Genomic DNA, 13,068 nt, shown 5'->3' with positions numbered 1-13,068 from the left:
TCAACACTGACAAGTGCAAGGTGATGCACCTGGGGAGGAACAACCAGCACCATACCTACAGGCTGGGGAACTCCCTTTTTGTCAGTGTAGAGGCAGAAAAGGATCTTGGAGTCATCGTTGATGCCAAGATGAACAGGAGCCAGCAGTGTGGCGATGCAGTCAGGAAAGCCAACCACACCTCGTCATGCATCCACAAATGCATCTCAAGAAGATCCAAGGAGGTGATACTCCCCCTCTATGCCACACTAGTCAGGCCGCAGCTGGAGTACTGCATTCAGTTCTGGGCACCGCACTTCAAGAGGGGTGTGGACAACATAGAGAAGGTCCACAGGAGGGCCACTCGCATGATCAGGGGGCAGCAGGACAGGCCCTATGAGGAGAGGCTACGGGACCTGAACCTGTTCAGCCCCCACAAAAGGCTGAGGGGAGATCTAGTGGCCTGTTACAAACTAGTCAAAGGGGACAAGCAGTCACTGGGAGAGTTCCTGTTCCCCAAACACTACCAGGAGTGACTAGAAATAATGGTCACAAGCTGGGAGAGGGTAGATTTAGGCTAGACATCAGGAGGCGCTACTGCACTGTCAGGATGCCTAGGATCTGGAACCAACTTCCAAGAGAGGTGGAGGTGGTACAGGCTCCTACCCTGGGGGTCTTTAAGAGGAGGCTAGATGAACACCTTGCTGGGGTCGTTTGACCCCACTACTCTTTCCTGCTGTGGCAAAGGGTCGGACTCAATGATCTGCTCAGGTCCCTTCTGACCCTACAAACTATGAAACTATGACTTTGTCATCACAGTCCCCTGCCATTACTTGCCAATTACAGATGGAAACTGAAGCCCAGAGACAGACCTGCATAGACTCAGCAGTGAAGGGCTGTGGCAGGAGAGGGATGCCATGCTAGTGCCCAACCCATTATACAAAGGAAAGGCCTCCCAGTTACTACTGCTAAGGTGCTCAGATACCTTGGCGATGGGCTGGGTGGAAGAACAAACTGTTCCTACTGTCTACAATACACTCCTGAATGCGCAGAGGAAGGACCTGCAGGAGAGCAGATGGTTACCCTGGTCTCAGAACGGTTCCATCAGTAGTGCTGCACAGTATGGGCCAGAAGAGGCAGGCTGCACATCTTGGGATGCCGTACCTTTGCGAGGAGGAGGCTGCAAGATGAGAGTGTGCTCCTTCTGGATGAAGTGAAGCTCCCGAGCCACATGGCAGGCAGTGAGGGGGTTGTCTCCTGTAATCATCACTACCTATAGGGGTTAAACCAACAAGGGAAGGTAACATCACACCTGCAAGGCTGTATGTGCACAGAGCTGACATGGCACATCTGTGCCTCTCAGCTGCCTCCCTAGACACCACCCAAACAGGACAAAGCATAGTCACATTCGCACAGTGCTGTGCCTTGGCTCAGGGGCTTGGCCTGTGGTGCTGCACCACAATGACTCTCCTGCTGCCTGAGTGCTCTGTAAGGCCCAGGGGGTCCCAGCTCTGACATGGGGAACACCCCAAACGAAATGGTGCTGCTGACGAGGCACGTTCAGTCCAGCGTTTCGCCCAAAAGACAAGTCCCTGGCAGCTAAGGGCATGGGCTTCATGGGCAGAGCTACCATGTGGCACCTCCAGCACAAGCTCACATTGGACTCTGAGTGCCAGCCCCACTTCTCCCTAGTCCCCATCCAGAAGCGCAAAGGCCTGCATTCCCTGGAAGGCTCCGAGGCTCCCAGTACCAGAAACTCTCTGGCCTACTCGAGCCTGCAGCTTCCAGCAGACACTCACATGGTGCGAAGCATTCTGGATCTCCCTGATGACAGGCCGCGAGTCAACCTTGAGAGGGCAGGAGACCACAATGAAGCCAACAAACCTCAAGTCACACTCTAGTGCATCACGCTTCATCTCACGCACCTTTGGAAGGGATGGAATCAAATTGTGCATTACACACTGACTCAACTGCCATAGGTAAGAAGCCTCCTCAGGAAAGTGCCCTTAAAGATGACCTCCCCCAAGAAAAGTTACCTCCCCTCTCTGGTCAGCCTTTTGGCAGGGTAGCACAGTGCTGGGGCTCTAAAGCCCCTGCCAGGAAAGTGCTGTCCCCTCTTACAAATGGGATACAGACAGGTGTAGCTCCAGGTAATATGGGAAGCCAGTGGCAGGGCCAGAAATGAAACCTAGGAGTCCCATGCCCTGGTCTCCTGCATTAAACCCCAACAGGAGTCAGAGCTTAACAAGCAAAGCATGGTGACAACTCCCTCCCCAACTGGAGGTGGGGTGGGGGGCAGGGGACAGACATGACAGAGAGCTGGAGGGAGCTGGATATCAGAGTCCAAGACAGAGTCCAGCATACCTGCTGGTGAGTGAGATGCCCCAGCTCCTTGTAGCCAAGTGCCAGCACTCTGGCCCCCTCGCGTGAGATTTCCGTGTGGATGACATGATAGTTGCTTGGGCACTGAGAGAACTGGAGAAAGGGTGAAGAAAGTGACTGCGTTAAGCACAGTCCAGCGCACAACGAAGTAAACAGGTTGTAACATTTCACATCAAACAAGGAGCAGAGAGAAGCCTCCGTGCCCAAGCTGGGAGCACGATGCTCAGGGGAGCCAAGAGGAGGCCAGGAACACCCTGCACTGAAGAGCCATTGATGTCGTTAGTATCAGTGCTCAATCTCTTCAGCACAATTTTGCCATGTGGGGCTGTTTGGGCTTGTTATCAGGACAAAGGCCCCTCCGAACTTGGCCACGAGCCCAAGCAGACTGGGAAGAGGGTGCATGAACAGACTCCCATCCCAGAAAAGATTCCACTGGCCTGAAGGCCGCAAGTGTGCTGTGCTCACCATTGGGTGCAGTGTCTCTGGGGCTCCTTTCACAGCTGCAATGTAACAGAGATCAGTCGAGCCGACCTTCTCGTAGGAAGCCAAGACAGACATTCTTTTCAGGGCACTAGCAAAATGAAAGCGCTGGTGAATTTTCAGTCCCTGAGTTTTAATACTTCTGGAGAAAACTTTCTCATCTGGAAACAAACACATCAGGAAATCCTGAAAGGTTTCTCAGCATCACAAGCAGCATCACATCCCTCTGCTTCTGGGGAGCCCACTGAGAATGTATGCCTCCCCTCCCAGGCCGATTTGTTGCACTGTGACAACACTGAAAGTTCTGGCCCCACAGACCAAGGGGCAAAATCAATCAGACTGCCCCTGCAGAAAGGTCTATGCAAAAAAGAGGAAGGTACAATTCCAGCAAGGGCAAGCCAACCTGCATCTGCTTGTGCTAATCAATACAGGTAACAACAGCCTGGGTTTCAGCATGTGCTAGCCACCAGAGCCCAGCCCCTTAGGGTACCCTGTTGGCTCAAATGCACTGGTGCCTATATGGAGGCATTTCCAGCACTGTGTTCCTGCATGGATGTGCTTAACTGAGACAAGGAGGTGGCTCTGAGCAATGCTGGCTGCAGTGCGCCCCATGTCTGCAGCCCTGACAATGGTCTTCTAAGTTGAGAGTGCATTTCCCTCACAGCAGCCTGGAGGTAAAGTCCCCTGCAGCACTTCCACAGACCAGTTACCAGGGTCACGTGGCCTGAAACTGCCCACTGCAGCACTCAGTTTCACCCACAGAGAAAGAACTGGGAGGAGCAGCCTTTTTTTGCCATTAATATCTAGCCACACACAGACAGCTCCAAAACCAGCTTCTGCATAGGACCATGCAGAGACAGGCCATTGCCTTTACCTTTGGTCAGGGTCCAGTCCACCGCCATCAGCATGGCTTTCTCCAACGGGTCTCCCACTAACGTTCCATCATCCAGCTGCACCAGTGAGTGGCAAGTAGCAATGGCTCGGTGGGTTTCCACAGGGATGTCAGACACTGGCGTTACTTCCTTCCCATCCCTGCAGTAGGAAGAAGACTGGCCACATTAACAGGCCCACACAGGCCATCAAGCTGTGTAAGTTATTCTGCTGCTAAGATGTCCAGGATATAATTTCTGCTGCAGTTCTGTGGCTAGCAGACAGCTGCTTGTGCTGACGCTGAGGCAGGGGCATAGCTGGGCTTTAGCCATTTTAAAGCCTCTGTAGAAAACCTTGAATAAGGAATTCAGTCAAGGACTTTGAAGCTGCAGACTGCTGGACAAGTGCCCCAGCTAGAGATGTACCCTACTGCTCTCTCTTCCATACAAAGAACTTTCCTGGATCAGACCCTTCCTCTCCACCTTTCCAGTCATCATCTGCTTTCCCTTGGGATGACAATTCACCTCTGCACCGTACAGTTAATAAAGTGGGTGGGAAGAGCTCTTCCCATGGCTTACCTGAGCCCTGCTACCCCTCTCACCACGAGGTGGTCGCTGGTGAGGGTGCCTGTTTTGTCAAAGCAGCACACTTCAACTTTGCCAGCAAAGGGGATTCGGAAAGGTTCTGTACAGTACACATCTGGAAGAGAATGGATGAGAGCCTGTGACAGGTCAGGGTCCTCCCCTGCTCCACAGCCCTTCCCACAACAAAGAAGCCCCAGAACACAGTGCTCAACCACAATGACTCCTTTACTGATCCCCAAGCCCTGTACTCCACACTGCTCTGGAATCTAAAACCAGGTTCAACTCCTGGTGCACAAGCGGGAGACAGATTCAGAGGCTACCAGGTGTTGAGGTTCTCAGAAAAAGACACCTAATCACTTGAGCATCAGAGCACCTCAACAGAACTCGGATTCACAGAGGGGAGCCCATCTTCTGCCCCACAACACAGAACTATAGAACAGCTTATATCACTCCCTTCCCCCAACAACAGACATTTGTACCCTCTGCCCTCTCTGAACTTGCTGCCTCAGAGGTATCAAAAAGCATCACAGCACCCCTACACAACAGACCCAAGCATAGGACCCAACCCCCGTGACTGAGTAGGGAGAAGGTGGCAGCTGCCAAGAGACACACAAGCCAGCAATTTCACGCACCTTTGCATGCCCATGTGCTACTGTTCCCAGATATGGGGCACCAGAGCAGAGCATGCCTGTATTCCCTCTTCTGGGCTCAATACTTACAGAGCTTAGCCAAGGCAATAAGAGAGGTGTTGACAGCCAGGGAAAGCTCAATGGGCAGTTCGGGTGGAACGACTGAAGTCAGTATTAAAGTGCATTCCAGAAAGAGCTTGTAACGATTCCTGCCTGGGTCCTTGGTGCCTGAGGAGACCAAATTACAAAATAAAACCAGTGATCCATTACTTCTCATCCCCTGTGTGCTCCATAGTCACAAGATGGATGAATATGGCGTCAGGGGAAGGTTACTACCCAAGAGGGAGGGAAACAATGAATTTACTGAGGTACAGATCCTGCTTACACATAAAACAGAACTGGCCAGCTTCATCAGCTGCTGCTTCTAAACAAACAGCCCATCCTGCCAGTCTTAAGCTTAGATGGGGACAGCCCTGCCTTGAACAGGGGGTTGGACTACATGACGTCCCAAGGTCCCCCTCAGCTCCACTCTTCTAAGATTCTACGAAGCTAGTCACCAGGAAGAAGCATGAAGAGCACTCACCTTCAATCCAGACATACGCTGCAGCAGCAATGGCAAAGACCAGCAGGAACAGAATGAAAATGAAAGTCTCCAGGTTATTGGCTGTAACTCTCTTCACCCCAAAGAGGATTGTACGCAGCAGCTTCCCCTGAGAGTAGAACAGGCTTCAGCATGCAGAGCTGACTGCAGTACACGGTGCAATTTGAAGTTATAACCTGCCCTGTATTCTCACCCTCTGCTGCCACTACACAACTTGCTCCCTTGCTATGGCCACAACAAAGATCACCAGTATACGGCCTCCTACAAGCAGGGCTTTTAGTAAACTAGTAGTTTCTAGGTCAATTAAGCTCACGTTCCACTGCCCTGTCCTATTAAAAAAGCTTACTGCCTTGCACTTTTCTAGTGTTCAGCACCTGCATGTAGTAGCTATTCTCACACTTCGTTTATACGTGAGGAGGGCTAAGAGGTGGAGTCACTTGGCCATTGGAGTTTTTGTGACAACCCAGACTGCAGCTGTGGCAAAATGCACACCGTGTCGCAATGACTGCCTGCTAAGTTCAGCAGTGGGCTACAGGAACTGCACTTAGACACTTGAGGATCCTATCACATGGCTTAGCAATTATGCACATGCTAACTGACTGATTTGTCCAAAAACTCAGTGGCTTAGGAACAGTTGTGAAGCAAACTCAGGACTCCCGAGTCCCATCCCCCTGCTGTACCCACCAGATCTCTCTCTTTATACAGGGCAAAGGAATTTCCAGATATGCTTGTATTTTTTTCTTCTGAACAATCAGGTAATTTTTGTCACCCAGATTTAAACTTTCTGTACTAATGAAATCGATCAGGATTACATATCAGGAGTGCCAAGCTAAGTGATGAGGCCAGTGCCTCCTCCAAACCCTGGAAAACAGAAAGAGATCTCCTTTCATTTTTTCCTTACCTGTGATGTGTTAAAGCCAGTCCTCAGCACATATGCCACGCACCCATTATCGACAGCTGAAACAGAAGCAGGGACAGGGGTGACGCACAACATGGCTCTTTGGTGCATGCATAGCAGCTAGAACAGAACTGAGATCACATGTTCCTCTCACCCAGCAGGAAGATTATTTCAGGCTAATGCTCATTTTGAACTACTGTGTGAAGGAAGACACAGCTCCCAAACCCCAGGGCACATCAAGCCAGCTATACTGAGTGGAAGAGGTCAGGGTACTTCCTCCCTCCACCCAGCAATAGCTTGTGGCCACGCAGGTACGTACGTTTCAGTCCTGTGCTGGCCTTCTGTGGTGGGATGTGCTGCACCACTTTGGTTCCCCCAGATATAATGTGCAGCCGGGAGTCCGCCTGCATGTCCAGGACATGTTCCGAGTCAAGATCCTCGACAGGCTCCTGCATGAGATACAGCAGGACTCAGAGGCAGAGCTTGTTCTGGGTTAATGGCAACTAAATGACCTTGCACTACCCCTTGCTGTTCTCAGCTCCCCCTGGGCAAAGGCAGAACTGACTCCAGTTGTTAATGAGCTGCTCATGTTTATGTCATCTGGTCTAGCTCAGGTGTCCTGGCATCTGAGAGTTCTGGATCTAAGGGATCTGTTCACCCCAGGTACACAGGGCATAGCAGAGAAGGCTTTTTGAAGTCTGACTTTATTGTTTGTAAATTACTCACTGGCACAAAAACAAGGGATGTTTGCTGGGTTTGAAGCTCCTTGTGCTTGTTCCTCCCTTGTCTGACCAGTCAAAGGAATCCAGACTGGGGAATGTGGGGGAGCATTGGGCCATGCCCACACACTGCAGTCTGGCTCCGGCAGCTGCAGACTCAGCCAGACAAAACAGACATTCTGTTTCTCATTTACCAGAGATCATCCATCACTGATAGGGAGGTGATAGTGCACAGACAGACCCTGATTTCCTGGGCCAGAGTTTATACAAAGATGGATCTGTACCTATAAACACTGCCCATTTTATCTCCTGCAGAGGCTAGCATGGGACCCAATGCATTACAACAGTAAACACAATGAAGGCACAACAGGCCCAAACTGAGGACTGCACAAACCTTCATTTGCGGCACTGACTCTCCAGTCAGCATGGCTTCATCCACAATACATCTTCCACGGAGCAGCAGCACATCGCATGGGACTAGGTTCTCGTGAGGTGATCGCCCTGCAAATGGGGGAACAGCTCATTAAGAAGAGTTTTGTTGAGACAGCGTGACTCCCCTTGGCTTTGGCTGAGATGGAGGATTTCTAATGGCAAATCTCACTTGCCAAATCTGTCCCAAGGCTCCACACAAGATCACAACAGAATTGATAGGAACCAGAAGAAGTACCTGCAGGCTTTTAGGAATGTACTAAAGTTGGACAGATTTGAAAGCAAACAGCACAATTTCTACTGGCATTCAGGCTCTAGACCCAAAAGAGCCTCTCCTGGGGTAATGACATTAAGGAACAGGCAAAGGGCTAGAGCTCTGGATGTAAAATATTGTTCCTTCTTCCTCATCCACCCCCCCAAAGCATGTCAGGTACAGAAGTGAACTTCGCACCTTCTGAACCCCAGCTGAAGTAGGTCAGCTGCTAGATGACTGGGAGATAAGAATTTGAGGGAAACTTTCCAAGACCTGCAGACATCAGATTAAATGCCCACAAAAAAATTCCATAAAGACGGCCAGTGGGTCCAATGTTAAGTGCATTTAAGCTTAGGGTGCCAAGTCAAGGCACCTGCCAGAAGTCTCATTTTATAAGTGCTTTTGATTGTGGCAAGCGTGCAGGCTGTTACCGATGGAAACGATGTCCCCTGGGATGATCTCATCACTGGAAATGGGGCGCCACTTCCGGTTTCTATAAACCTGTGAACAAACACAATTTGAGAAATCAACACATTGATGCTAAGGGAAGGATCAGTAAAAGAACACAATGAGAAAGAGAAACAGCAACTTCCACCGCACAAGATAGCTGCAACTAAAATCCACTTTCACACCCCTGTGATGAATGGTCAGTTTCCTCCTAAAGAGCCCTCCAGCACTTCAGCAAACATCACACTTCCTGGGGGAAGGGAGGCATTTTTACACACCATTATTACTCCCCATTTACCACTATCCTTTCGAAGTGTGGAGCTGATGTCCTCTTCCTCTCTGAAATGATCTTCCCCTCTTTGGTATACACAAAGTTGTGCTCAGTACTACATATGTTTGCCCATATACACAACTATTACAGGAACTGCATACATTTTCCAAACCAATGCAAGAGGGCTTTGGCCTTTTAAAATCAATCAACTCACTGCCTTCTTCCTTGCTGAACAGGCACATACATGTATGACAAAGCCCTGCTGTCCCACAGCAAGTCTCAATATTGACATTAGAAAACAGCATAAAACTAAAAAAAACTGAGCTAGAGCAAAAACTATTACAAGGAAATGGTCAAAGACTTGGAATAATCAGGCAAAACTAAACCAAACCAAACAGGAAAATCTTCCCATTTCCCTTCCCTGACTCCTTTCACCATGTTTTGCCTGTTCAGTTCATGTCTAAAAAATCCTGCACACTGCTATGCTCTTCAGGATTTGAAAGCAGAGGGGAGATGTGAGCAGTCACCTGAATCATGTATGGCTTGTTCCCCATTTTTCGAATTTCTGACATGTTCCTCATCTGCTGCTGGACCAGAGAAGCTTCAAATGCCACCAACATGGAGAGGGTGAAGACACTGTAATACCAGTATTCATCCAGGCACCACAGCGCCACACAGAACACCTATGGGGAGCAGCAGATATGGGAATCGTTATACAACCTAGAAACCATCATATTCCTGAGAGCTCAGAACTCTTGTAGTGGGACATGCAATATGATGGCACAAATTGGGAACCTAGAAAGGCAAAGTAATGGCTCAGGAAGAAGAACCACAGGGAATCCCAAGTCTTTCTTTGTGGTAGTCTGAGATGGGACATTGAACACTTCTGCTTATCCACAGAATAAACAGCCTGTGCAGAGCAAGCTGGTTCCACACCTGATTCAGAGATTAGCTTGAGGTGAGGAGAGAACTTCACAGTCACAGCTCACTCAGTCTTTACCACTCTACTAGAACTACCAACAAAAGGGCTGGTTCATGCTAGCTATGATTTTTGTAGCCTGCAGACCTGCTCTTTGTGACTGGACTAAGAGTTGCCAATGATTACTAAATAGTAACAATTTTCAGTTATCAGTACCTACTGATTCTTCACTGCCACCAAAAACAGGGCTGCAGGTTCGAAAGGACTCCCCCTCCCTTGAACCAGTGGGAAAGTAGTTACACGTTTTTATTTACCTGAAAGACGAAGAAAGGGGCTGTGGCTCTCTCTTTGAAGAGTTCCAAGAACTCTGGCACCACCATCTCAGCCCTGGGAAAGAATCAAATCCTTGCCAATCTCTGTTTTGGTTTTACAGCAACATCCCAAGCAACATCCCACCGGCATACAACCTGGAGGCTTTGTTCCCTGTATACCCACAACATCCAGATAACCAATCTTTCCTTTTCCCCAATCACTTTTAGATTTGGTGAACTGAAGCCAGGCCCTTTCTGGGAGAGGGGGCTCCAGATCTGATGCTATTCAAAAGCAGGTATATCCTTCAAATAGATTCAGTAACCAAGAAGGTGATGACCTGGATTAAGAACATTACAAAAATCATGCCAACAGCCCACCCTCCTTTTTGTCATTTAATATTACTCAAGGTGGCTTTGGTCCTGAAAGCCTCTATCCAGCTTTGTGGACACTCACTTGTTTGTGCCATATTTCTTCTCAGCTGCTCGGATATCCTTGTCCTCCTGGTAGCCTCGGGCATTCTGGTAATAGGACAGGGGATGCTCCACAGGGAAGGCGACAGGAAGAAACTGTTTCCTGTCCTCTATCTCATACGAGTACTTGATCTTCTGAAACTCAAAGGACAGGGCCTCCTGCCCATCCTCCCCCTGCAGAGATTACACAACAGGGAAGAGCAACAAGACTTTCACCCAAGGGCCCTCACAACAGGGCTACATCACCACACAACCTGCAGGGAACCGTATGCATAGCCAGGAGGGCTAGACAGACAGGACTCGCTGGCCAATCATAGGTCTAGTTCCTAAACAGCATCATCTGGGATGCAGGTGTTAATTCCATTCTCCAAGGCAGGGGCGGGTAAAATATGACCCACTAGATGATTTTATTCGGCCCACAGGCAGGCGCTCACCAATTAATGGTATCCAGCCCAGACCGCAGCTGTCCCTGCTGCACTCTGCCAGCACACAGCTCAGCTCCCTCACCCCTCCAGTGGCTCCTCCTCTTATTCTGGCCGCAGCACTCCAGGCAGCAGGAAGGAAAGCGGGGGCAGGTAGGGGGAAGCTACAGCTGGGTGGGCACACAGAGCATTAGGCTGGCGGGAGTGTGGAGTCTGGACTGGCCCAGTTCCATTGCGTGGGACTTCCCATGGGTCATGTGCAGCTCCTGGGACTTACCTGCCACTGGGGGGAAGCCCTGCACAGAAGAGCCAGTGACCTTCCCCACTACCTGCCACCACATGCAGCTCCCAGGACTCTGCTGAAAGTGGTGGGGAGCTTTGCACGATGGAAACAGGCCAGCTCAGCTCCACTCCCTGGAAGAGTCTTGGAAGCTATACATGGTGGCAGGAAGAGAGGCCAGGCTACCAACTCCACTGCATGGGTCTCCCCCTGCCACGGCATGTGGCTCAGGCCAGGTCCCAGAAGCTGCATGCGAGACATGGGGAACTCTGCATAATGAAGTTGGGTTGGCTTGGCCCTGCTCCCAGAACTGGCTGGAGCTGCATACTGCCGGGGGGCCACGAGTGCTGTCCGTAAGTGCCCTGAGGGCTCACTGCCTGCTGCTGCTGCTGCCACTGCTGCTGCCGCCACCACCAGTGGAGGCTGCGTACTATGGGAGGGGGCATGTGAGGGGGAGCTCCCACATGCATATCCCACTATATCCATACACACACCACCACATCCTCCCATACACCCCACACCCACACCTTCTACCACATGCCCACGTCTGGAGGGGGGAGAAATGTTTGCAGCCCTGACAGCTTACCAAAACTCATTAAGTGGCCCTCCAGCTGAAATAATTTCCCACCCATGCTCTAAGGCCTTGTCCTATCCCCACCTGTGACTGATACCAAATAGCTTTCATCCAGCCACAGTGTTTCAGATTAGGCTAGTGGCAGCTAATGGCTCTGGTAATGCAGGCTGCAGATCTTCACATATGACTGGAAACAGCAGCTCCCCTGCAGCTGGTAGACCCCGCCTTTGCTTATAAAAGCCAAGCCCTTACCTGGTCACGGTGGAGTGGCACCAGCTCAGCAGATCCATTATTTGGAGTTGGAACAACTTTAGCCAATGTGGCTTTCTTAGGACTGGGTTCCTGAAAGACACAAAACAGGCACATGCTCTGTAAAGCAGATCAAGCACGCTGGGGCTCATGGCACCGAGAAGAGATCCCTTTAGGATCCAGGGTGCACCAGGACCCATCTCTTAAATCTCAAACAGGCATTGTTAAGTTGCTAGGAAGGCAGGCCATTCACAACAGGGAGAGGCCGTGACTTTACACAACCCTGTTGCTGTGCTGCATGGACTCTGCAACTGAGATGGAGACATCCACATAGTTCAAACCAGGGATCCTTTGGTGCCACTAAGTGACGGCTTGTTCCTGAAACAAAGTATTCCCAAGACACAAGAGACACTTACCACCTGAAACCCAGAACCCATACCATCATTTGAAAAGGCAAGAGCCACAGTCATGTGTCAGTGCTCTCCCTTCCACTCAAGGCTTACCAAGCTAAAGTAACATACACGCAGGGCTTGTCTGGTAGCTCAGAGATCCTGCAACCTGGGATCACTAACAGAAGTGCTACTAATTCTTCATGGGAAGCCAAGAAGAACCTGCACTGAATTCAAACTATTCACAAGTCTGGTCTATTTTAAATATTTTTTTTGTTAACAGATTTCCAGTTCAAAATGTGGGTGTTTTATTTTCACACAAAGCAGAGAAGGGACTCACACAAGGCTGGGAGAAGGGGGGCAGGAACAGACTGGCATCTTCTGCTTCCTACAGGTATTAGGCAGGCACTGTCAGGAAGTCTTCCTGATCCTTGGGATTTATTAGGTAACAGAATAGCTCTCCAAGGGGAGTGATGGAAACCCCTGTGGCCAGAACTAAATAAATCACTGGGGAAGATGCTGCTGGAAACCATGCTGCCTTGGTCTTCAGGGTCAAGCAAGTGGAATAGACAGTACTCAATGGAACCGATGTGCAGTTTCTGCTGTTACAATAAAGCCTGTACTTGTCTGGGCCAAGGTATAGTGACACTGGGATGGGTGTGAATAGAACAGTTCTTAACCATACCACTGTGAGAAAGGGGGGTGCAGCTGCTTAGAAGAATGGCTTAAAAGAGAACAGGTACAACAAAAAAGTATAAACAGAAGCTGACATGTAATGACTCCAAGGTGCTACTTCCCATAAGACAGGGAGCTTCAGATGGTCAAAGAAGGGGTCATCACCAGGGAGGACTATTCTGCAGTTGCTCGGGGATGTAGGGGGGTAGTTAGGAAGGCCAAGGCAGAGATGGAACTGG

General features: G+C 50.1%; 1 protein-coding gene across 1 annotated transcript in view; it reads right to left on the bottom strand.

Annotated features, from left to right (window-relative positions):
• The window catches only part of ATP13A1 (ATPase 13A1), a 25,781-nt gene that overhangs the window by 10,124 nt on the left and 2,589 nt on the right, over positions 1 to 13,068 (bottom strand). The window contains exons 2-17 of the mRNA XM_019556697.1: positions 11,769 to 11,858; positions 10,224 to 10,414; positions 9,773 to 9,845; positions 9,067 to 9,222; positions 8,253 to 8,322; positions 7,534 to 7,640; positions 6,740 to 6,869; positions 6,424 to 6,479; positions 5,505 to 5,631; positions 5,012 to 5,149; positions 4,287 to 4,407; positions 3,713 to 3,870; positions 2,824 to 2,999; positions 2,341 to 2,451; positions 1,776 to 1,901; positions 1,141 to 1,249 (exon numbers count right to left, since the gene is read on the bottom strand). Coding sequence (XP_019412242.1) covers positions 1,141 to 1,249; positions 1,776 to 1,901; positions 2,341 to 2,451; positions 2,824 to 2,999; positions 3,713 to 3,870; positions 4,287 to 4,407; positions 5,012 to 5,149; positions 5,505 to 5,631; positions 6,424 to 6,479; positions 6,740 to 6,869; positions 7,534 to 7,640; positions 8,253 to 8,322; positions 9,067 to 9,222; positions 9,773 to 9,845; positions 10,224 to 10,414; positions 11,769 to 11,858 — 1,939 coding nt within the window. The remainder of the gene's footprint in view (positions 1 to 1,140; positions 1,250 to 1,775; positions 1,902 to 2,340; positions 2,452 to 2,823; positions 3,000 to 3,712; positions 3,871 to 4,286; positions 4,408 to 5,011; positions 5,150 to 5,504; positions 5,632 to 6,423; positions 6,480 to 6,739; positions 6,870 to 7,533; positions 7,641 to 8,252; positions 8,323 to 9,066; positions 9,223 to 9,772; positions 9,846 to 10,223; positions 10,415 to 11,768; positions 11,859 to 13,068) is intronic.

The sequence above is a fragment of the Crocodylus porosus genome, unplaced genomic scaffold (assembly GCF_001723895.1).
Source record: "Crocodylus porosus isolate Cpor-Errol unplaced genomic scaffold, CroPor_comp1, whole genome shotgun sequence".
Classification (NCBI taxonomy): Eukaryota; Metazoa; Chordata; order Crocodylia; family Crocodylidae; genus Crocodylus; species Crocodylus porosus.
The sequence above is the reverse complement of the archived record's forward strand: the minus strand, read 5'-3'. Positions and strand labels throughout refer to the sequence as shown.